This window comes from Aotus nancymaae, unplaced genomic scaffold (genome assembly GCF_030222135.1).
Source record: "Aotus nancymaae isolate 86718 unplaced genomic scaffold, 86718_ANA_hifiasm-v0.15.2.pri h1tg000006l, whole genome shotgun sequence".
NCBI lineage: Eukaryota > Metazoa > Chordata > Mammalia > Primates > Aotidae > Aotus > Aotus nancymaae.
Genome location: NW_026988417.1, coordinates 6,989,808 through 7,010,456, shown reverse-complemented (window position 1 = coordinate 7,010,456; position 20,649 = coordinate 6,989,808). Strand labels below are relative to the sequence as shown.

Sequence of the window (20,649 nt, the reverse complement as noted above, 5' to 3'; positions counted from 1 at the left end):
GCATGCAGTTCTCTCTCCCATGTGCTAAGCATCTCCTGCCCTCTAGTGGCAGGGTGAGGAAGAGCTCCAGAGAAAGACAGTGAATGTCAATCTAATGGGCGCTGCTTGCTGGCTCCGTCACATATTTGTCATTTAACTAAATTGTCTTCCAATAAAATGGGATGGGGAGAATACCGGCCCCATCTCCCAGGACAGCTGGGAGGCTTAGGTGAGGCAAAGTATACTATGGACTTAGCTCAGTGTGGCATTTATTACCCACCCCCAGCCCCTTCACCCCTGCCTTCCTCAACCATGGAGGCTGTCAAACTACTAATTTTCCCAGCCACTGTGGTGGCTGCCAGGGACCCATTCTAAACAATGAAGTGTAAGAAGTCTTCTGAGAAACATTCTGGGGAAGCTTTTACAATCACAATGAAACACGCAACAGATCCCAGGGATGAAGTCTTGTGCATTTCCTCCTATTTTTTGCCTGGAATGTAGGCAGAGTGCTCGGAGGTGAGGCAGCCACTTTGCCACCATGAGGAACCACACATGAAGGTGGAAAACCAGCACCCCAGTGATGGCAAACTGGATCACAGAAGGAACCACTGCGGCACTGCCGGGGACATGGAGTCCCCCACCTTCCTGGGCTGCCCTCTCCAGACTCCCTGTGGTGGGAGCAAAACAGTCCCGATGTGTTAAGCACTGCACACCAGCCGAACACAGTCTCACTACACACAATTTCTAGCACATCATCAGCCACCAGAAAATGTTGGTTGTTGTGCTTCTTTTGTGTAGTTATTGCTATTCTTCCAGCATCACTAGGTCAGCTGGGCCAGATGCCAAGCACCCAGCTTAGGGCCTCACCCTCCAGAGCAGTCATTCCCCTGCTTCGTGGGGTCCTTCATCAGAATTTGAGGAAGTGGCACCCCTTTCCCCTGAAAATGCCCGTAGAAAGCACTGCACGTCGTTTCAGGGGTTTACGGGCCGGCCTTCGCTGATCCCAGCGATGGACGTGAGTGATCAGCCCAGGGGCCAGAGGAGGTTGGAAATGTTCATTCCCCTGATCTGCCTCCAGAGGGAGCAAGAGAGTTGCTCCTGCAGGCTTGAGCCCGGCTTATCCTGTCCCTCTCCCAATCTGGGGTCTCTGCCATTCCCACAGGGACAGAGGAGGGCTGAGCCCTGCCTGGGGTGTGCAGTGTGAGGACAGGGCCTGAGGGAGGAGCTGGGACAGTCGCAGGAACTCAAGTAAACACATGTGGCTGACAAAGGGGCGGTCCCCATAGCTGTCCTTGTGGGTGAGGCTTCCAGGAACACATGTTCCTCTGGAGCCCAGGTCAGATTAGAGCAGCCCACCCTCTGAGCTCTGCACCCATTCCCAGCGGGGTCTGTGCCACCCAGGACGCTTCCCTACAAGGTCTTGGCAGGGAGGAAAGCGTAGGGCTCTGAGCCTGGGCTCTGAATCTGTCAATGCCCAGCCAAGAGACACCACCCTCATCTCCCCACCTCTCAGTGCCCGGGTTCCCTTTCCACCAAATGGGCTGATGGCTCCCACTCACTGGGCAGCAAGAAATGGAGGTGACCGATGTCAAGCACGCAGCACCCCGTGTGAGGAGTGACACCATGAGGAACCGGCTGGGGTTTCTGGTGGGTGGTGTTTTCCCACCCACATTTGGACAACCAGGTCCTACTCATCCTTCAAGGTCCAGGATAAATGCCACCTCCTCCTAGAAGCCTCCCTGATCACCCCACCTAATTGGAACCAGTTTTGAAGCCATCCCACATTTCTTTCAAGTCCACATTTTATTTTAAAATCATGAGAATTTTATTGTCCACCCCCTAACATATCTGGATGGATCATAATAGCAAGATAATAAATAATACTGTTCAAGCAGGGCCCCGGTTTCACCCTATAGGCTTATAGGCCTGTGCTGAGGATCTGGAAAGGAAACACATGCCCAGTTCACCTCTGCGTGCACTGCTTATGGATGCGCCCTGGGAGAGGGCAATGCTTAACCCATTTTAATGGTACAGTTCTGACGTTGGCTCTCAGGGAGTGGGGTGGGGGGATGCATGCTGCAATGGGGCCCGGCCTGACGCTCATCTCTGTTCCCACATCTCTCTCCTCCCTGGAATTGAGGCCCCTGGGCCCTGGACTGCAGGCCTTGTTCAGGGACATCTGAAGCTCCTTCTGAGGCAGGTCTGAGCGCCCTCCGTCTGCCAAGCTCCGTGTGGGAATGAGCTGCTGAATTTCTCCAGCCTCTCTGTCTTCACCTACAAACTGGGCCTATGAAAGCCTTCCTGGCTGGGAAGGGCCCCTCCACGGCAATCTCAGCATAGGGAAGGAAGACCCAGGGTGGGGGTCCCCTGCTGTGGTGCCCACCTGGTAGGTCTCTATGGGTCTCGCCTCCATGTTCAGGTCCCAGACCTTGACCGTAAGGTAATCCCGGGTGAGCATGTAGCGGCCGCTGTGGCTGAACTTCACGTCAGACACGGAGGAGATGATTTCGGAGAAGAAGGAGCGGTTACTGGGGTCCTCGGGCTCTTCAAAGACTGTGGAGACAGAGAAGCAACGGCCGTCACTGGGCTGCTCCCGCCCACGGGGTTGGCACGACAGATGACTCTGTTTGGCACCTGGGCTCATACTGTTTGTTCAGTCATTCATTCATTCCTCAAACCTAGAACTAAGCACTTACCAGGGAATGAGACTGGTAAGATTCTGTGCTGTGTGGAAATAGCCATTACTATCCCCATTCATAGCCGAGAAAACGGAGGAGCAGGTGGCTAAAACCCATTTGTGGGAAGTAGAAAAGTTCCTTTTTAAAGTTTCTTTTCTTGTTAAAGAATTAGTGTGCTAATAACTTTGTGAAGCCCTATCCTATGTAGCTGTTAGACACGCCATGCTTACAGGCACGTAGTACATTCTATGTCCTTGTACTTTAACCAAGATATCTGTGCTGGACGTGCTCACAGGCATGTCCCAGCTCTCCATGGCTTTTACCTGTTTAGAAAAGTTTTAAGTTGTTAGTCAATTGGGTTTTAGTTTAGATTGTGAGGTCTGGCTCCAGGCAATGGAGATCACACACAGCAGTACGACCCCAAATGCATAAGGGATAAATTTATGTGTTTTCCTTTGTTCCTTGAACTCTCATGGCACAATGGCTACCAAGGGTACCCTTCCTGCAGTCCAGAAAGTAAAAATTGCATTGCTGAAAGGTCCTTTGTCTCAGCGCTAATTTTTTTTGGTGGCACCAAGCATCTGTTTCCAACATCTGTTTCCAATACCATTCCTGGGGAGTCAGCGCTGGAAGAAAGTGGTGGAGTCAGGATTTGAAGCCAGGTCTGTACTTGATGTGCTGCCTTCCACTGCCCCCTACTGGTGATGCTGAATCACAGGACCCCAGCTTGCAAAGGTGTCCTGACATTCTTGGATGTGCTGGACGATGTCCTCCACCAGTCTGGGCACTGCTTGTGGCCCTGGCACTAACTGTCCCTGGAACCTTCAGCCGGTAGTTATCTCTGTCCATGGTGTCCTGGGCAGGCGTGGTGAGCCCTGCTCACAGTCGGGTTTGGGGGTTGTAACAAAATTAAATCTGACTGCCACAGAGGAGCTGCGGCCTCCCATGTGCCACCCACTGACCAGCTCCTATTTTCCTGGTACAGCTACTCTGCACGGCAAGTTGCTTATCTGGTCCCTAAAGGTAACAGTTTGCTGCCCGCCCTGGACAATTGTAGACTGGGACAGAGTGGGCAATGGGGACTCCCCAGGCACTGTCCCCTCCCCACTGCCCCCATAACCTGGGCTTCCTGAGCTGCAGAGGTTCCCAAAGTGGGACGAGATCTCTAAGCTCATGTCTGCTGGTGTCTGTCCCGCTGGTGGCAGTGGCCTTGGGGCTGGAGCAGGGTGGGGACTAGGACCCCAGTTGGGCCAGGCCAACTCCTTAGGACCTGGGCCACAGAGAGGCCCAGGGAACCCTGGGAAGAGGACACAGTAGAGTTGACAGCCATTCACCAGCCAATCTGGAAGGACCTAAACATATGACAACTGTCCAGCTGTGTCCATGGAAACCGGCCGAGTGGCAGCCTCGCCTGCTGGCCTGCTCTGGTCTCTACTCCTGAAATGGGGAAGCAGAGCTGACAGCACCCTGAGGCTCCCTGCTGGCCCCTCTCAGCCACAGGGTCTCACGTGCTGCCTCCCAGCCCTTTATCCCCTCATGGGAAACCGCAGCACCCCACTCTCTCTCCTCTCCAAGGGGGACGCTGTACCTGGCCACTGCCTCTCCAGAAATACAACTCCTGTCCAGTTCCCCTCTGCAAGCCCACTGGATGGATTCATTCATTCATTCATTCACTCACTCAATCAACCAATCCAAACTGAGCGCCTTCTCTGTGCCAGGCCCTGTTCCAGGCCCTGGGATGACGCAGTGACCAGCATAAAGCCACGGTTCCTGTGCAGCCAACACTCTCTTTGCAGAGACAGACAATAAACTAAGTGGCGCCCTGCACTGCCAGTGAGCAGCAAGTGCCGGGGAGGAGGAGCCAGCAGGGAGACAGGTGCTGGGGGCTGGCAGTTTAGGTGGACAGGACCTCCATGGGAGGTGCCGTTTGATCAAGGTCTGAGTGAAGGGAGGGAGAGATTGGTGGCAATGCCTGGAGAGGGCTGCGCTGGGCGGAAGGGATGGTGCGTGCAAAGGCCCTGAGGCAGGGACGAGTCAAGGGTCGTACAAGCAGAGAAAGGAGGGAGCAGGGGGAAGAGGGATGCAAGGGGACACCCCGGCCGGATCTCATGGGCCAAAGTGAGGGGTGAGGAAGTCACCGTTAGGGAAATGGGAGGCACTGAGGGTTCAGAGACAGGGAGGATGAAGCCTGAGTCAAGGAGGTAGGGAAGGGCAGCAGGAGGCTGGAGTCCCCTCCCCATGGAGGAAGGAAGTTCCAGCACGTGGCGGGCCAAGGCTGCAGAGCCAAGGTGTCACCACCTGATCCCAGCCACTGCGTACAGGGAGGGGAGGGAAGCTGCTTACAAGGCAGGAAAAGGCTCCCACATTTACGTTCATGCCTCTGGCATTCCCCCAAATCAGAGCAGGCAGGAGGAAGGCCCCCCCACCTCTCTTGAGAGCAAAGTCTCCAAACACCTGTCTCTGAAGCAGACCCCTGAAGCTCAGGAGCTTGACGGCTCCATCCTTAGCCTCTCCGGCCTTAGCCCCACATCTCCACCCTCGAGGCTGCAGCACGGCGCTCGGTATCCGGAGGGCAGGCGGTCGCTCCTTCCAGTCCTGGTGTCAAGACCAGGAAGGCGGGAGGGAGCCTTGTTTATCCACTAGTAGATTGTGACATAGTTTGGAAGTAGAACGCTGTCAGCCTGGCAGGTGTTTAGTTAACAAAACTCGAAACTGACAGTAGGCGCCTCCCTCACCAGGAGCCCGACCCACCCCTCCACGTGCCCCCCAGCCCCCAGGCCTGCCTCCTGAGCTCAGTCTCCCTCCATGGTTCACAGGGATGCCCTTCTCAGTGGCCCAAGTTTTCCTCTTTCCACAAGGGTACGTTGAAGGGAGGACCAGAAAGAAAACCAGCACCATGAGAAGGGACAGTGAGGCTGCTTGCAGAGGGAGCTGCGTGGGAACAGGCTGCCGGGGTCTGCATCCCTGAGCCCCCTGTGGTGTGGCCTTGAATGCCTTCACCTCCCTGAGCCTTGGCTTTGCTCCTCCCTACAACAGGAGCCAAGGGCACTTTTTAGGAGGGGCAGGAGGAGGGGGCTGCAGCGCAGGCCTGGCACCAACCTGAGTATAGGCAGGGCCGCAGGCAGCAGAGATCCTGCAGGGAGTGGGCCCGGTGCCCAATGAGTGTGGCAGCCCTACGGACTTCCCCTCCCCTCCCTCCCGCTCTCCCTCCCTCCCTCCCTTCCTCCCTCCTTCTCTTTTCCCTCCTTCCCTCCCTCCTGCCATCCCTCCAACCCCTCCCTGCCTTCAGAGGAGGATGGGTGGGCGGGGGTGGTAAAATCTCCTTGGAAGTCACCTTGAGCTTCTAAAACCTCTGCATACTAATTGGTCATCTGTGCCCCCATAATAATAATTACATTGACATCTTCATTTCTGCAGATATATATATATATTTGTAGTTTTTCTTTGTTAAGCCAAAGAAGGATCGACCACAATTCCTTTCTCTCTGATGCCTACAGTAAGGAAAATCGCCAGGGGTGGTGGCTCACGCCTGTAATCCCAGCACTTTGGGAGGCTGAGGTGGGCGGATCGTGAGGTCAAGAGATCAAGACCATCCTGGCCAACATGGTGAAAACCCGTCTCTACTAAAAAAAAAAAAATACAAAAATTAGCTGGGCATGGTGGCGCGTGCTGTAGTCCCAGCTACTTGGGAGGCTGAGGCAGGAGCATTGCTTGAACCTGGGAGGCGGAGGTTGCAGTGAGCCGAGCTCACGCCACTGGACTCCAGCCTGGCACCTGGCAACAGAGCAAGACTCTGTCTCAAAAAAAAAAAAAAAAAAAAAGAAAATCACTTTCAACACTTGATTCCTTTAAGTGGTGATGTGCTGTCTTTCAGTTGGCACTGGGTAGAGACCTCATGTCTGGGAGAAGCAGGGAGAGGGCTTGAGAGAAGAGGGACCTCAGGTGGCTAAGTGGATGGAAACAAGGAACAGAATCTCAGCGGGACGTGATGGTCCCAGCACCTGTCCAGGTGAGCGCAGGAACTCTGTCTGGCCTGAACTAGGCACTAGGCTTTCTGCTGCTCAGCGGGTAGGGCAGAGGTGAGTAGAAAACTAAGCCAGGGCGGCCTCTCGCAGGCTGACTTCAGAAGTGGCCTCAGTACCCCCCTTGCCTGCTCAGGGGTCTCTCAGGCCAAACTCCCCCCAAACCTCAAGGGCTGGTCTAGATTCCCAGCATGCCTTGCAGGGGCAAGGAGGGTGGTTGTGGGCAGAATCACAGGGCGCATCGGCACTGGGTGTCCCAGGGCAGAGCGAATGGCCGAGTCTCCTACCAGCCTCCAGGAGGAAAAACCACAAAGATCAAAGGCTGAGAGGACAATGGAATCCATCGGTGGAAACAACGGCAAAGGCGCGGCCCTGGTCACCCCACTGCTGGCTGTGCTCGGGCGTTTCTGAGGGTTTTTAAGGGCACAAGGACCGGAAATGCAAAAGATAGATGGGAAGGGATATTCATAAGCCTGAAAAATCATTCCTAAACGTTCCCCTTTTTCTTGTTAGATATGTCTATATAATTTTTGGTACAATCGATTTTTTTCCCCAAAACATAGTGGAATCTTCTATTCCACATCAAGCCCTGCTCCCGAGTGCAAACACACACACGCACACACACACGCACGCACACACACGCACACACGCACGCACGCACACGCACGCACACACACGCACACACACACACACTCGCACCGCTGCACCTCTTCAGAGCATTAACAAGAGATAAGGGGGTCTCCCCTCTAATTGACTGAATCGCTGAGAACATTTCACAGTAATTATTGCTGCCACAAGTTTAAAGAAACATGTCCCAGAGCCCCCGTCACTTGTGATGGGCCCAGTCCCATGTCCACCCACTCCCTTACACCCTAATTATTTAAAAGCCGGAGAGCTCTCAATCAGCCGAAATCTCCATCCTGTTTCTTTGTAATGATTTTGCATAATTAGGGCTCTCGTGGCTCCACCCAGTCCCCTGACAACCACATCCTCCTCCTCCCTGGGTGTTGCACGGTCTTGTGGGCACAATGAGCCCTCCCCACCCCCACCCCGGGCTCAGGCCAAGGTGAAGGGGACCTGGGGAGCCCAACTAAGGCGTGGGCCGGCACTGAGGGACCTGTGAATCAGGACACAGAAGGTGAAGCCTGAGAGCCGGTGCCCGCCTCCTTTCCAGCCTCACACACAACCGGTGGCACCTGCTTCCGCTAAAGCCTTCCTTGGCTCCCCAGTGCTCGCAGGATCGAGGTTTAAGCTCCGACCTGTAGCTGAGCAGCTCCTTCTCAATGGGTCCCAATCAGCCTGCTGCTGCTGCCTGCCACATGCGAGTTCCCCTCTGCTGCACACCCCTATCCCCTTCCCACTGGGCCTTAGGGCACTCATCGGCTCAGAAGCTCAGGGGTGAGCATCTCCTCACTGTTGAGCCCTAGGCATCTGCCCCGCCTCCCCAAGCCCCTGCGCCGCCCTGTGCCAGGCAGGGAGCAGAGTGGATCATGCTGTGTGACCTCAGGCAAGCCCCCAGACTTCTCTGAGTCCAGCTTCCCTCATCTGGAGAATGAGTGCAATGGGATCTTCAGAGGTCATGCCTGGAGGCACTGGCCCAGAGCTTGCAGTAACTGCTCAATAAAACCCTGGAGGGATTCCTGGAGTTCCTTTTCATATCATGTTTCTCTACCCAAGATCCCATTTTTAGCGTTCTTTCTGACCAACGCCTGTACACCCTTCAGAACCCCAGTCTCACACCCTGCTTTCCGTGCATGTTGTTCAGATGCTCTGAAGAAACCCAGTGCTCACCCTTTGCTGCCCTCAAGCCACCAGGTACCTTCTTCTGTGGCACTGGCAGGAGGGCAGGGTCCCCTCATGGGGCTGTGAGCTCCCTCAGTCCAGGGGTTCTGCTTGTCATTAGTCACTGGGCATCCTGGCACCCCTGCCTAGCCCGGAACCTGCCTCGTGGCCCCACCCTGCTCTCTGAGCAGAGAAGCTGGTACTGCTGTCTGCCATCTCTGCTCCAGCCCATCACTCACATTTCTTCTTTCAACCTGATGCGGTTCCACTGCAGTTTCCAGGCCTGGCAGAGAAGCCTCAACCAGCCTGGAGGTGGCCCCCACGTGCCCCTGGCACCTGCTCTGTGGCTCTCTTGGTGGCACCTGTGCCCCACTCTCGTCATCAGTGTGTGGATGACACTCCTCTGGGGCTGGGGTGGAGGCTGCTTGGGTTCAGACGGTAGAAATGCATGGGCTTGAGCCAGGTCCTCAGGGACAAATGCAGCTCAGTGAGGCCTCGGGAGAAACTGAGGGGGTGGGAGGGGCCTGCAGGCGGGTGGAGGTGGGAGAGAGGGGCCCATGGGGTCCTGGGTGGTGACTGCCCTGGGCTGCTCTGGCCTGACTTCCTCCTGTGATCTGATGGGATACAAGGCCATCCACGAGGATGGAGTGGCCTGCGCCAGCTGGCCTCACCTCGGGCTGTGCTCCAGGAGGAGCTGGGAGGGTCTGAGCAGCCAAAGGAGGAGGATGAGGGTTACAGGTCCCGGGTCACCCCTGGACACTGGCTTGCTCCTGGGTTCCAGGTGATGCCACTATTTGGGAAGGGGCTTCCTGTGTGGCCTCTTCCCTACCCCTGAGGCTAAGCACAGTAGGGAGGGTCCAGGGAATTCCTGCAAGGCCACGAGTGGGCACAGTAAGTGCTGATAAAGAGATGACAGGTGTCACTCCCTGCTCAGCACCATGTGATTGAGCCCCATCAAACAAAACAAAACTCAAGCCCGGCACACTCTCCCCTTCGCCTGTCTTTGCACTCAAGAGCCTGCCCCTCCGCCTGTTCCAGCCACACGGGCCCTGAGGTCAGCCAGGTTCCTCCTGGCCGCTACTGTGCGGTGGGGCATCCCGCCCTCATTCCCAGGCTCTTTCTCATCCAGGGGCACCTCTCCTGACCCCAGAGGAGCAATGCATCAAAGGCTCCTGGCGCCCTTCGTGGAGACGTCCCACTGCATGCACCTATTTATTTATCAGTCCACTTCTGTGGTTCTGCCACGGAGCTCCCCACGGCAGGGGCCTGGTCTCTGCACACAGCCTGAAGCCATCCCGGACGCTCCCTTCCTCTCCATCCAACTCAACGGCAGATCCCGCAAGTCCACCTGCCATGGGGTGCAGGGCCCAACACCGTCAGCGCCTGCACGGGCCACCCACTCTGCACACCAGCATCTCTCACCTGCGCGAACACACTAGCCCCCAGCCACCCCCACTCCTACCTCACCCCTCAGCTTATTCTCCACTGGGCAGCCAGGGGGATCCTGTGAAAACGTGGCCAGGCCGGCTCAGACGCCCCTGTGGTTCCCGTTCCCGGCAGAGTAAACCCGAAGCTCTTGCCCTGGCCTGTTCAGCCTCCTCTAGCCACACACCTCTCTGATCTCACCTCCTCTCTCTCCCGGCTTTGTTCCTGCCATGTAGCCTCCATATCTAGCCACAGGGCCTTTGCACGGCTGTTCCCAGTGTTGGGGAGCTTTGCCCCGGCTCTGCCCCCAGATAGCTGCTGGGACTGGACTTCCTGCAGCAGATCCATTACTAGAGTGAGCCCTGGGAGTTAACCCCGCACAGCCTCTCTAAATGAACCCACTCAGGTGGGGCGTGGTGGCTCACGCCTGGTTAATCCTAGCACTTTGGGAGGGCGAAGTGGGCAGATCACCTGAGGTCAGGAGTTTGAGACCAGCCTGGCCAACATGGCGAAATCCCTTCTCTACTAAAAATACAAAAAGCCGGGCATGGAGGCATGCACCCGTAGTCCCAGCTACCCAGGAGGCTGAGGCAGGAGAACTGCTTGAACCTGGGAGGCAGAGGTTACAGTGAGCCAAGATCACACCATTGCACTCCAGCCTGGGTGACAGAGTGAGACTCTATCTCAAAAAAAAAAAAAAGAAACAAAACCCAGCTCACCCACAATTCCAGTAAGAGTTTTAGTTCTCAAGGCTTCTGTGATGAGTAAGGGAGAAAGAGTGCAGGCTGAAAGCATGATCCTATCTCAGGCTCTGTCTTGGCTCTACTTAGCTGTGTGACCTTGGGCAAATGTCTTAACCTCTCTGTGCTTCAATGTAGTAGACAACAATGACCCCTATAAGCGTCTGTCTACATCCTCCCCCTAGAACCTGTGCATCTGTTACCTCACATGGCAAAAAGGGCTTTGCAGGTGTCATTAAGTGAAGGACCTTGAGGTAGGGAGGTGACCTGGATAATCTGGATGGGCCCAATGTCATCACAAGGGTGTGTGGAGGAGGGAGAAGGGGAAAGATGGAAGGAAGAGACAGGATGAGGGAAGCAGAGGTTGGGATGATGAGCTGAGGAGCGCAGGCAGCCTCTAGGAGCCTCTGGTAGCTGGAGAAGATAAGGAAACGGCCCCACCCCGCAGCGTCCAGAGAACGCAGGCCCGCTGGCGCCTTCATTTCCGCCCCCCGAGTTGCAGAACATATACAACTATCTTTTGTGTTGTTCTGAGCTACTGAGCCCGTGGTGATTGTTCCAGCCGATGGGAAGTGAGCATACAGCTGACCCTTGACCTTCACACAACACAGGTTTGAACCTGTGGGTCCCCTGATGTGCGATTTTCCCAGTAAATATACTGAGAACATTTTGGAGATTTGCCACAGTTTGAAAAAACTCAGATGAACCCTCTAGCCTTGGATAAAAAACAAAGAAAGAAAAAGTGAGGTATGTCACAAATGCATAAAATACACGTAGACACCAGGCTTTTTAAACATCCACGGGCTGTGGATGTTATGGTAATGCTCCCGCCGACAGCAGCAGGCTTTTAAGAGTGAGGTTCTGGGGAGTCAGAAGCTTAAGCGTGGATTCTCAACTGCGTTCAGGAGCTATCTGCACCCCTAACCTCCACAGCGTTCCAGGGCCAAGTGTATTCAATTCCCTGGTCTGTGGGATGAATACTGTAACACCCCCATCATGGGTGCTGAGGATTTAATGAGATGTAAACCTAAAACAGCATGTGAGTGCACTAAGTGTGCAAGGAATGAGCTGAGGTTATTTCACCCAAAACCGGACCCAGGACACTGATGGGGTCCCATGAAGGGTCTGGGCCACCATCACCCCTATTCTAAGAACTCCGGTGCTCCAGGCGTGGCCCTTTCTTTTGGCAGGCTCTGTGCTGTCATAAGCAGAAGTAACTGTCTATTTTGAGGACTCATATACGGTTGTTTCCATGGTTACCCTGTCACCCTGCCAAGCAGACACAGGACCCGGATTTCTAGTGCTTTGGAGAAAGGTGGCAAACTTCGGAGGGAACAGAGTGGCCTGCATTCCCCCAGCTCTGCCTTGATGGAGGGACGGGTCCAGGGAAGTCACAGAGCTTCTCAGTCCCTCGGTCTCCTCATCTGTCTAATGGCAGAAACAAGCACCTTCCTGCATCCAGGACGCTCTTCATTCACGGTCTGATTCTGTTAGGAAAACGACGCTGTGGGCGCATCTCTGGGGTGTCACTACCAGCCGCTCCCTGAGTTTTGAGCAGTAACTGGATACATGGATGGAAGTGGGGGGTGAAGAACTAATCCTAATCCCCAAATCTCTTTTTAAAAATTAGCTCAAGAAACAGCCATTTCTGTTCAGATTAAAAACAGCCACCCCCGGCTAACTGGAAATCAGCTGTGTGCTTGATTTCCCATGAGAGCCACAGAGCAAACGGCCTGGACAAGGCACGCGGAGGGACAGACACTTCAGCCACTCACCCCGACGTGTAGCAGACTAAACGAGGAGAAATGGAAGCTGTAAAAGCATGTGAAAAACTGCTCCACAGGCCGGGCATGGTGGCTCACGCCTGTAATCCTAGCACTTTGGGAGGCCGCGGCGGGCAGATCATGAGGTCAGGAGTTCAAGACCATCCTGGCCAACATGGTGAAACACTGTCTCTACTAAAAATTTAAAAAATTAGCTGGGCGTGGTGGTGTGTGCCTGTAATCCCAGCTACTCGGGAGGCTGAGGCAAGAGAATCACTTGAACCCAGGAGGCAGAGGTTGCAGTGAGTGGAGATTGCACCCTTGCCTCCAGCCTGGCAACAGAACAAGACTCTGTCTTAAAAAACAAACAAAAAACTGCTGCATGACCTTTTTGCTGGCATGGAGAAAGTTTCTATAAAGGATATTGAGTTTAAGAATGAAAAATAGTCTAGAAAGATTTTAAATAAAACTTGCATATATCAATAATCAAAAAAGAAATTAAGCTGGTTGTTTAAAAGTTTTTCTTCTCTTAGCTGGGTGTGGTGGCTCATGCCTGTAATCCCAGAACTTTGGGAGGTCAAGGCGGGTGGATCACTGGAGGCCAGGAGTTCGAGACTAGCCTGGCCAACATAGTGAAACCCTGTCTTTACTAAAAATACAAAAAAATTAGCCAGGCGTAGTGGTGCACACCTGTAATCCCAGCTACTCCAGAGGCTGAGGTGAGAGAATCCCTTGAACCCGGGAGGTGGAGGCTGTAGTGAGCCAAGATCGTGTCAAGGCGATGGAGCCAGACTCTGTCAAAAAAAAAAAAAAAAAAAAAATTCCTCTCTCCCTCAAAAGGACGCCAAATAGATTACATCAACTGTTCCAGAAAAAGAAAGAAAAAGCTGCCCAGCTCATTTTAGGAGAGTTGAATAATCTTAAAATTGGGCAAAGAGAGTATAGGCAAAGAAAATTCAAGACCAATGTCACCTATGAATGTGTGTGCAAAAACCTTACATAAAACCTCAGTAAATCTCAGGCAGCCTCACCCTGCTTACAGACCTGGGATCACTGCAGGGGCAAAAGCCCCAGACATCGGCATGCTGCCAACCTCCCAGGTGAGTCATTGAGAACAGCCAACAGGCCCGTGGGGATTTCTCAGCAAGGACTTGGCCCCAAGGTCGCCCAGGTACCGTCAAAAGTCCTCAGTGGCCTGGAAGACACCATGTCCCTCTCTCTGCACCTCGGCCCACCAGAGCCTTCCTGGAACCTAGCTCAATCTGGAGAGGGGCGGAATCTGCCGAGGCCCCTAAGTTAATGTTCAGCGCAGCCCTGGGAGCTGGGGGCAAGAATGACATTGAATTGAGTCATCAAAAATAGTCATATTTCTCTCACTCTTGAGTTCGTGGGCTGAGTCACACGAGGCTCATACACCACCAGGCATATGAAATTACGTGGCTGGAATGGATGCGTCAGTGCTTGGACTCACGAAATGTGCAAGGTGTATGTGACAGCTGCTTCTGCCCCGGGGAACCGGATAGCACAGGCTTCGGGAGCCAAGGGGCGTCTGACTGCCCCCTCCAGCCCACTGAAGAATGTCACACAAACATTGAGGGGTGCACAAAACTGTCCCATGCCCGTCTCTGTACCTCCTAAATTCCACCCTTCCTGCACACACATGTGTTTTCTGATTCAAAGTTCAAATCCATCAATAAACTAAAAATACACAGGAAAATAAAAAGAAAATATCCCATCAATTTTTTATAGCTCACCACTCAGAGACAACTCAGTGTATTTCTTTCCAGAGTTTTCTCTGTTTCCATTTTTTTGGTGTTCATGGCCTTATTTTGTCACCCCCTAAATCTTTCGACATAATCATTTCCCCATGGCGTTAAAAAATCTTCTACAACAATCGTTGACAAGACCAAACACATTCTATTCCACAGATGTCATCACCGTCGACATCATTTTCTCAGCATTTTAAACTGCTCGCTGACAGTCTTTCTTGTCTCCCTCAGAAGGACGCCGAATAGATTTGCACACAAGTTTTCCTAATGCTTCAAGGAGCAGATATATTACACCAACTCTTCCAGAAAAAGAAAGGAAAAGCTGCCTAGCTCATCTTAGAAGAGTTGAATAATCTTAGCATTTAAGATGAGGATGTTGAGGATGCTTCTGGATTTCCACCCCTATAAACAAGGGGGTGCCAAGAAGCCCCATCCTCCTTCCCGTGGGACTCACACGGGGTCAGGGGTGGACCAGGAGCAGGAAGAATCTGCTCTCTTCCCCAATATTCTCCCATGTCATTCTGACCCAGAGCTGCACATAGGCACAGCTGGGGGCACGTGTGGCCTGAGTCGGTGGGCGGGAGGCGTAGGTGGTGGGGGGGGCAGTGCCCTGTTGTGGGCAGTGGCACGGGCCCCAGCAATGCCGCGTCCTGATCCCTGGCACCTGTGACTGTGCCGTACTAAATAGCAAAGGCAAATTAAAGTTGAAGATGAAATTAAGGCTGCAGCTGAGCTGGCCTTGAGATGGGGAAGGCATCCTGGATCCTCTAGGGGGCGGGGAACAAGGGTCTTTACACGTGAAAGACAGACAGGAGGGTCAGAGTCCTGAGAGAGGCTTGGCTGCTGCGGGCTTGGAGAATGGACGGAGGGGCCACGTGCCAGAAGGTGGAAGAGGCAGAGCCTTGAGAAGGCACCAGCCCCCCGCACCTGCATTCTGGCCAGGGAGTCAGGTATGGAGCGCTGACTGAGACAATACATGTGTCCTGTGTTAAGCCACCAAGCGTGTGGTCCTCTGTTGCAGTGCATAGGAAACAGACGCAGCCCCGGGCTCCCTGCACCCCGGGCATCTCTGCTGGCCTCTGGCCTCCCATCCGTCCCATCTGTCCATGGGCCACTAACTCCAAACCTAAATCCAAGGGGCACTGCTGCCTGGACCTCTGGCTGCCTACTCCACCCCTTTCCTTGAAGCCCAATACGGGCCTCAGGCTCGTGAGTCTAAAACCTGCCTGCTGGGCTGCGGCAAGCCCACTCGTCCCAGGCCACAGCCCCACCTTCACCCATAGCTCAAACCAAACCCCAGAGTCACGCCCCATGTGGCAAAGCTCCACCTCCAAGCAACATCCACAGGGGGCAGCCAGGTGAGCTCTGCCCCACCCCCGACCCCCTACCCCACTCCGGGGTCATCACTTCTTCCTGCAGACCCTGCAGGGACCTCCGACGCCTGCTCCCCTGGGGATCCTCTGCGGCTTCTCCTCCTCCTCAAGTCCCAATCTCATCACAACCCACAGCGTCTCCTTCTCAGCTCACCCAGAACAAAACCCAGTCCTTCCCTTGACCTACGGGCAGTCTGAGTCATAGCCACTGCAGTGCCCTCCTTCTAGAACATTCTTCCCCAGCGATCCGCACAGCTCACCCCCTCAGGGTGTCTGTTCCACTGTGGTCTCTTCAGGGAGGCCCTCCCTGACCCCTCTGTCCCTGCACCTGACTTTGCGGATGTTGCTGCCATCACTCGCCATGTCCCGACATGCCTCACCTAGGTGTGTGTTCACTGCCTGTCTCTCCGGCAGACGCCAGCTCCCAAGGGTGAGCCTCTGCTGCATACCCATGCTGAGAGTAGGCACCTACTGAATGCCTGGATGGTGGAGCGTGACACATGGAGCGTGGACAAACCCAGAGGAGATGAGGGGTGGATGTAGGGGACAGGACTTGGCCAAGGAAGGAGGTGGAAGCTGGAGGTTTTGAGGGGCCCTGAGCCTGAGTCCTGGGGCTGGTGTGCACCCTGTCTCTGACTGCCCAGTAAAACTGGGCTCCCCAAGGAAAGAGTGTGGCCCTGTCACTCCCAACCAGCCCTCTGCCACCTGCACCCAGGCTTCCGTAAGCCTCCTCCGGGGTTTATCCAACAAGTGGTCATTTCCAGACACTATTGTAGGCGCTGGGGACAATGAGGGGAACCAGATAAGCAAAGTCCCTGCTCTCTGCCTGGGGGACACTCCCTGCATGCCTGGCCCCCTGCCAGCCCCTCAGGGTTGTCTGGGAAAGAGGATGCTGTGGTCTGATCCTGCGCCTTCAGGGGCCTCTGGGACGGCGGTGGCAGTGTGCAGCCCGCGGCCACAATCCAGCGCCAGGCAGCCCAGCCCCGCCACTGTTGAATTTGGGCGACCTTGGGCCAATCCCTGGAGCTTCTGTTTCCTCTTTGGAACAGCGCCTCCCGGGGCTCTCGTGAAGATTTGATGAGATCGCAGGGAAAGCCCTTATTGGGGCCGAGCTCAGCGTGAGTGTTAATGTACGCTGTCGTGCTGGGGGCTGCTGTGTCACAGAACATCCCCTCAACTCGTTCAGCCCCACACCTCCGCAGACACCCCATGGGATCCCCAGCAGGCCCTGTGGTGGGTTCTAGGATGAGGGGACGTGTTACAGACCCTGCTCCCAAGGAGCCAGAGGAGAGGGGGCGGCCCACAGCAACTTCGCCAGGTGTGGCCTGTTACAAAAGAGAGGGAAACTTTGGGGGCCCTGGGGCCACAGAGGAGGGCTGTGATCCAATGTGTGGGTCTGGGAAGACTTCCTAGAGGAGGTGACATCTACGTTTGGTGCCTCCTTACCTTCCGGATGCCCTGACCCTCGTCCTAGAGGCCTGAACCCTAGAAGCTGGGCTGTTCCTGGCTGTGCAGGGACTCTGGGAAGAGCTCAGTGCTGAAGAAGCACTGGGCCCACCCACTTTGGCCAGTCCAGGACATGCTCACCCCACACCCAGCACCCCTGCAGCGGCTGCACCAGGACAGGACATCCCTGCCTGCACGCCCGCCTGCCTGCTGCACAGCCCCCCAGCCCCCACCCCCAGGCATGGGCACTTACGCTTGGAATGCTTGTCACACAGGGCAGCCGCCCGCATGTCACAGAGCCGCAGGGAGCCCTTGCTGCTGCTGTAGACGAAGAGGTTGCAGTGGTGCGGGTGGAACTCAGATGCTGTGATCACCTCCGTGAGGTCCTCCATGTTGGCAGGCTTGATGTCCACGATGTCTGGGCAGTGCGGTCAAGGAAGGGGCAGTGAAGGGCGCCCTCGATGCTCTGCCTTCCCCGAGGCTTCCAACACCTCTCCCAGGCAAAGCTGTCTACCCTCACGTCTGAACTGCCCCTCTGTTCCTGAGACCCTCAAATTCACCCCAGCTGAGTGTCCCCTTAAGCTGCAGATCCGCATGGTGAACTGCCTGCCGGCCACCCCTTCTAAGTGCCTGTCACTGTCCCCATGAAGCTGGCCCCACTGCTTCCCTCCTGACCTGCCACCCCCACCTGCACCCCGCCCCAGTGAGGGTGCATCAGCTCCAGCCGCACACGGCTCTGACCCGTGGAGCCCCTCTCCTCTGCCCACCTCCCGCTGGTGGCTGCCAAGCAGAAGGAGAGGAGCATGTATTATGTGCCTACTGCATGCTGGGCAGTGGATGCTCTTGGTGAACCATTTCAAGTCTTCTTGATCCCTCTTCAAATTGTGTCTGGAACCAAGTCTGTGGGCATCTGGGGGCTCCCCTACCTGCCCCCAGCACCACTCCCCTTCTGTCCACAGTATGGAGATTCTCCTTTGGGCAAAGGTTCTAGTGAGTTTCTGGGTCGGCCCCACCTCAGCTCTGATCTGTGCCCTCCAGCCCCTAGGACTTGGAATACTGAAAACGCTGGTATGCAGCTTGGGCACCCCTGCTGGGGTGGGTGGTGTAGAGAGAAGGGGCTTCTATCTGCTGCCAGGACAAGGAGAAACCCTGGAGCTGGAGGGTGGGGCAGACAGTGGAAAGAGTACAGAGAAAAATCTGGTGATGCCATTGGAATCCTGGATCAAGCTGCACCTGAAGCCATTCCCCCAGACTGTTAAATATGGGAGCCAATAAATGTCCATTTTTGGTTTGGAGACAAGAACTTTGCTGCTTGCAAAGGCAGTATCCCTGACTGTTAACACTGGAGCACAGAGAAGGTGAGCAACTTGTCGGGGGTAACCCAGTTGTGAGTGATAAGCCTGGATTCAGCCTTGTGACCTTCCCGGCCTCAGTACCTTCTCTTTTCCTGTCCCTTGCCTGCTGCCCAGCAGCAGATCAGAAGCCCTTGGAGCACGCAAGGGCTGGTCCACCCAAGCCTCTATCGGGCTTTCCAGCTTCAGAGACCGCAGTCACCCTGCCAGAAAGGCCCTCTCCCCTCCCATAGCCACCGCCGCAGGCTCCAGTCTCCTTGGCCCCACATGGGGCTCTGCACGGTCTGTGTCTTCAGGTGCATGTGAGCCCTGGAGTAGGAAGGTCGGGGGTTTGAATCCCAGCTCTCTCACCTCCTGGTTGTGTGACCCTGAACGAGTTCCCCGCTCTCCATACCTCAGCTTCCTTATCTGTGAAACGAGTCAGCAGTATAACCTCATCATTTTGCTGTGAAGATCATCAGAGCCCTTCACACACTGCCTGATGCATTGCAAAGCTCAATGCATGTCAGTTGCCATTATTATTATTTTCTATCTGGAAAATACTGATTGAAACTCTGAAATTCATCTGCCCTCCCTCTTCTTCCTCCCCAAGCTGCTGCCTCTCTCAATAAGAAAGCAGTATTTTCTGACCTCTCTAAACACAAGGGTTTATAGAGGTCAAGAAACAATGGCCAATCTGTGCGTCAGAAAGCACATACAGAGGTCTCTGTGCCCATGCTCAAATCTTGCTTCCCGGAAGCACATCATTAACCAGAAACTGAGAATCAAGTAAAAATAGAAAGAGAGGGAAAAATGAGCTAAGTCATCACCGCCTGGCTGGTTTCCCAGGAAACTACAGTTTTCCGGTATGAAAAGAAGCAGAGATTAAATAATGAAAAATGATATTGAAGGCCAAGCGAGAAAAGAGCCCTCCTCCTCCCATGCTGACTTCACCAGCGTCTGCCCGGCAGCCCAGCCTTCATGGGCCCAATGTGTCCATGGCTTTCCAGGACACACTGCCCGCTCGCGGTGGCTCTCAAGTCCTTACTGAACTTCCCTAAAATGGGATCCAGAGAAAAAGTGCAGCCACTGATGAAGTGTCACGTACATGAGTGCGATGGCCCACGGACAATGCTCTGCGCCAGAGAGGCAGGGCAGACGGGGACTGCATTCTCTCTGAGACCTCGAGCCACACAGAAGCCGCGGGAGGCTTGGTGGCAACAGAAGAGCCGGGGAATGCAGGTCCCATGTGAGTTCTGCTTGTGTCATCAGGACACTCATTCCTGCTGTATTTTCTGGGGTTATAACTCGTGGGGCACAGTGGGTGGAGGAGCACTCGGTGGGGTGAAACCAAACGCTGACGCACGGGGTTCCCTGAACATCCCAGCTTCTCTCCTGGGGAGAACTCTCTCTCTCAGCCTTTCAGAACTCAGAGTGACCGGCGGCTTGTTGCTTCTGCCAATGAATAGACAAAAGTGAGGTATGTCACTTCCAGGCTGAAGTTTTAAGAGCCAGGTCGTGGTGTGCTGTGACACTGTTCCCTCTGCAGTGAGACCTCACCCAAGCCAGCCTGTGATGGGCACAGTCGCAGTGTGAGGGGGAAATGTGCCTGGGTGTTTGAAGCCTTGGGGACCTTCAGGTTGTTTGCTACCACTGCATAACCTGGCCCTCCTGACAGGTTCCGTGTCCCCCCAAAAGCGCTTTCCTTCCCACCTGGGGATGCTTTAGAACTCTGCAAAGTATGCAGGAGGCCGGGTGCCGTGGTTCACACCTGTAATCCCAGCAGTTTGGGAGGCCAAGGCAGGTGAGTAACCTGAGCTCAGGAGTTCAAGACCAGCCTGACCAACACGAAAAACCCCCATCTCTACTAAAAACACAAAAAAATTAGGTGGGCATGGTGGCACGTGTCTGTAATCCCAGCTACTTGGGAGGCTGAGGCAGGAGAATCACTTGACCCAGGAGGCAGAGGTTGTAGTGAGCCGAGATCATGCCACTGCACTCCAGTCTGGGTGACAGAGAGAGAGAGACTCCGTCTCAAAAATAAATAAATAAACAAAAGTACACAGGTTCCATTACATCTGTAGCCCTGTGGCAAACACATCCAAACCACAGCAACCCAGGGCTGGCTGATGGGCACGGACACTCAATCGAGTGCCCCACGTGTAGGCTAGGGAGGCGAGTCCTCAAAGCAAAGGAATAGAGGGCCTGGCGTTAGGGAGACAAAGTCCCCCAAACCTGGGTCCCACCAACAGCCCAGGACCATGGGGGAGCCATCAAGGGGGAATCTCTCCTGCTGTTTCTGTCTTTGGATAGAGTGGGTGCTGTGACACTATCATGTGAG

The 20,649-nt window shown here is 54.7% G+C and overlaps 1 protein-coding gene across 4 annotated transcripts in view; it reads right to left on the bottom strand.

The window, feature by feature from the left end:
* Positions 1-20,649, bottom strand: part of PPP2R2C (protein phosphatase 2 regulatory subunit Bgamma) — a 248,010-nt gene that overhangs the window by 10,713 nt on the left and 216,648 nt on the right. For all 4 annotated transcript variants that reach the window (XM_021669381.2, XM_021669385.2, XM_021669378.2 and 1 more), the window contains 2 exons: positions 17,231-17,395; positions 2,363-2,532 (listed from right to left, as the gene is read on the bottom strand). In XM_021669381.2, the coding sequence (XP_021525056.1) occupies positions 2,363-2,532; positions 17,231-17,395 (335 nt within the window). The remainder of the gene's footprint in view (positions 1-2,362; positions 2,533-17,230; positions 17,396-20,649) is intronic.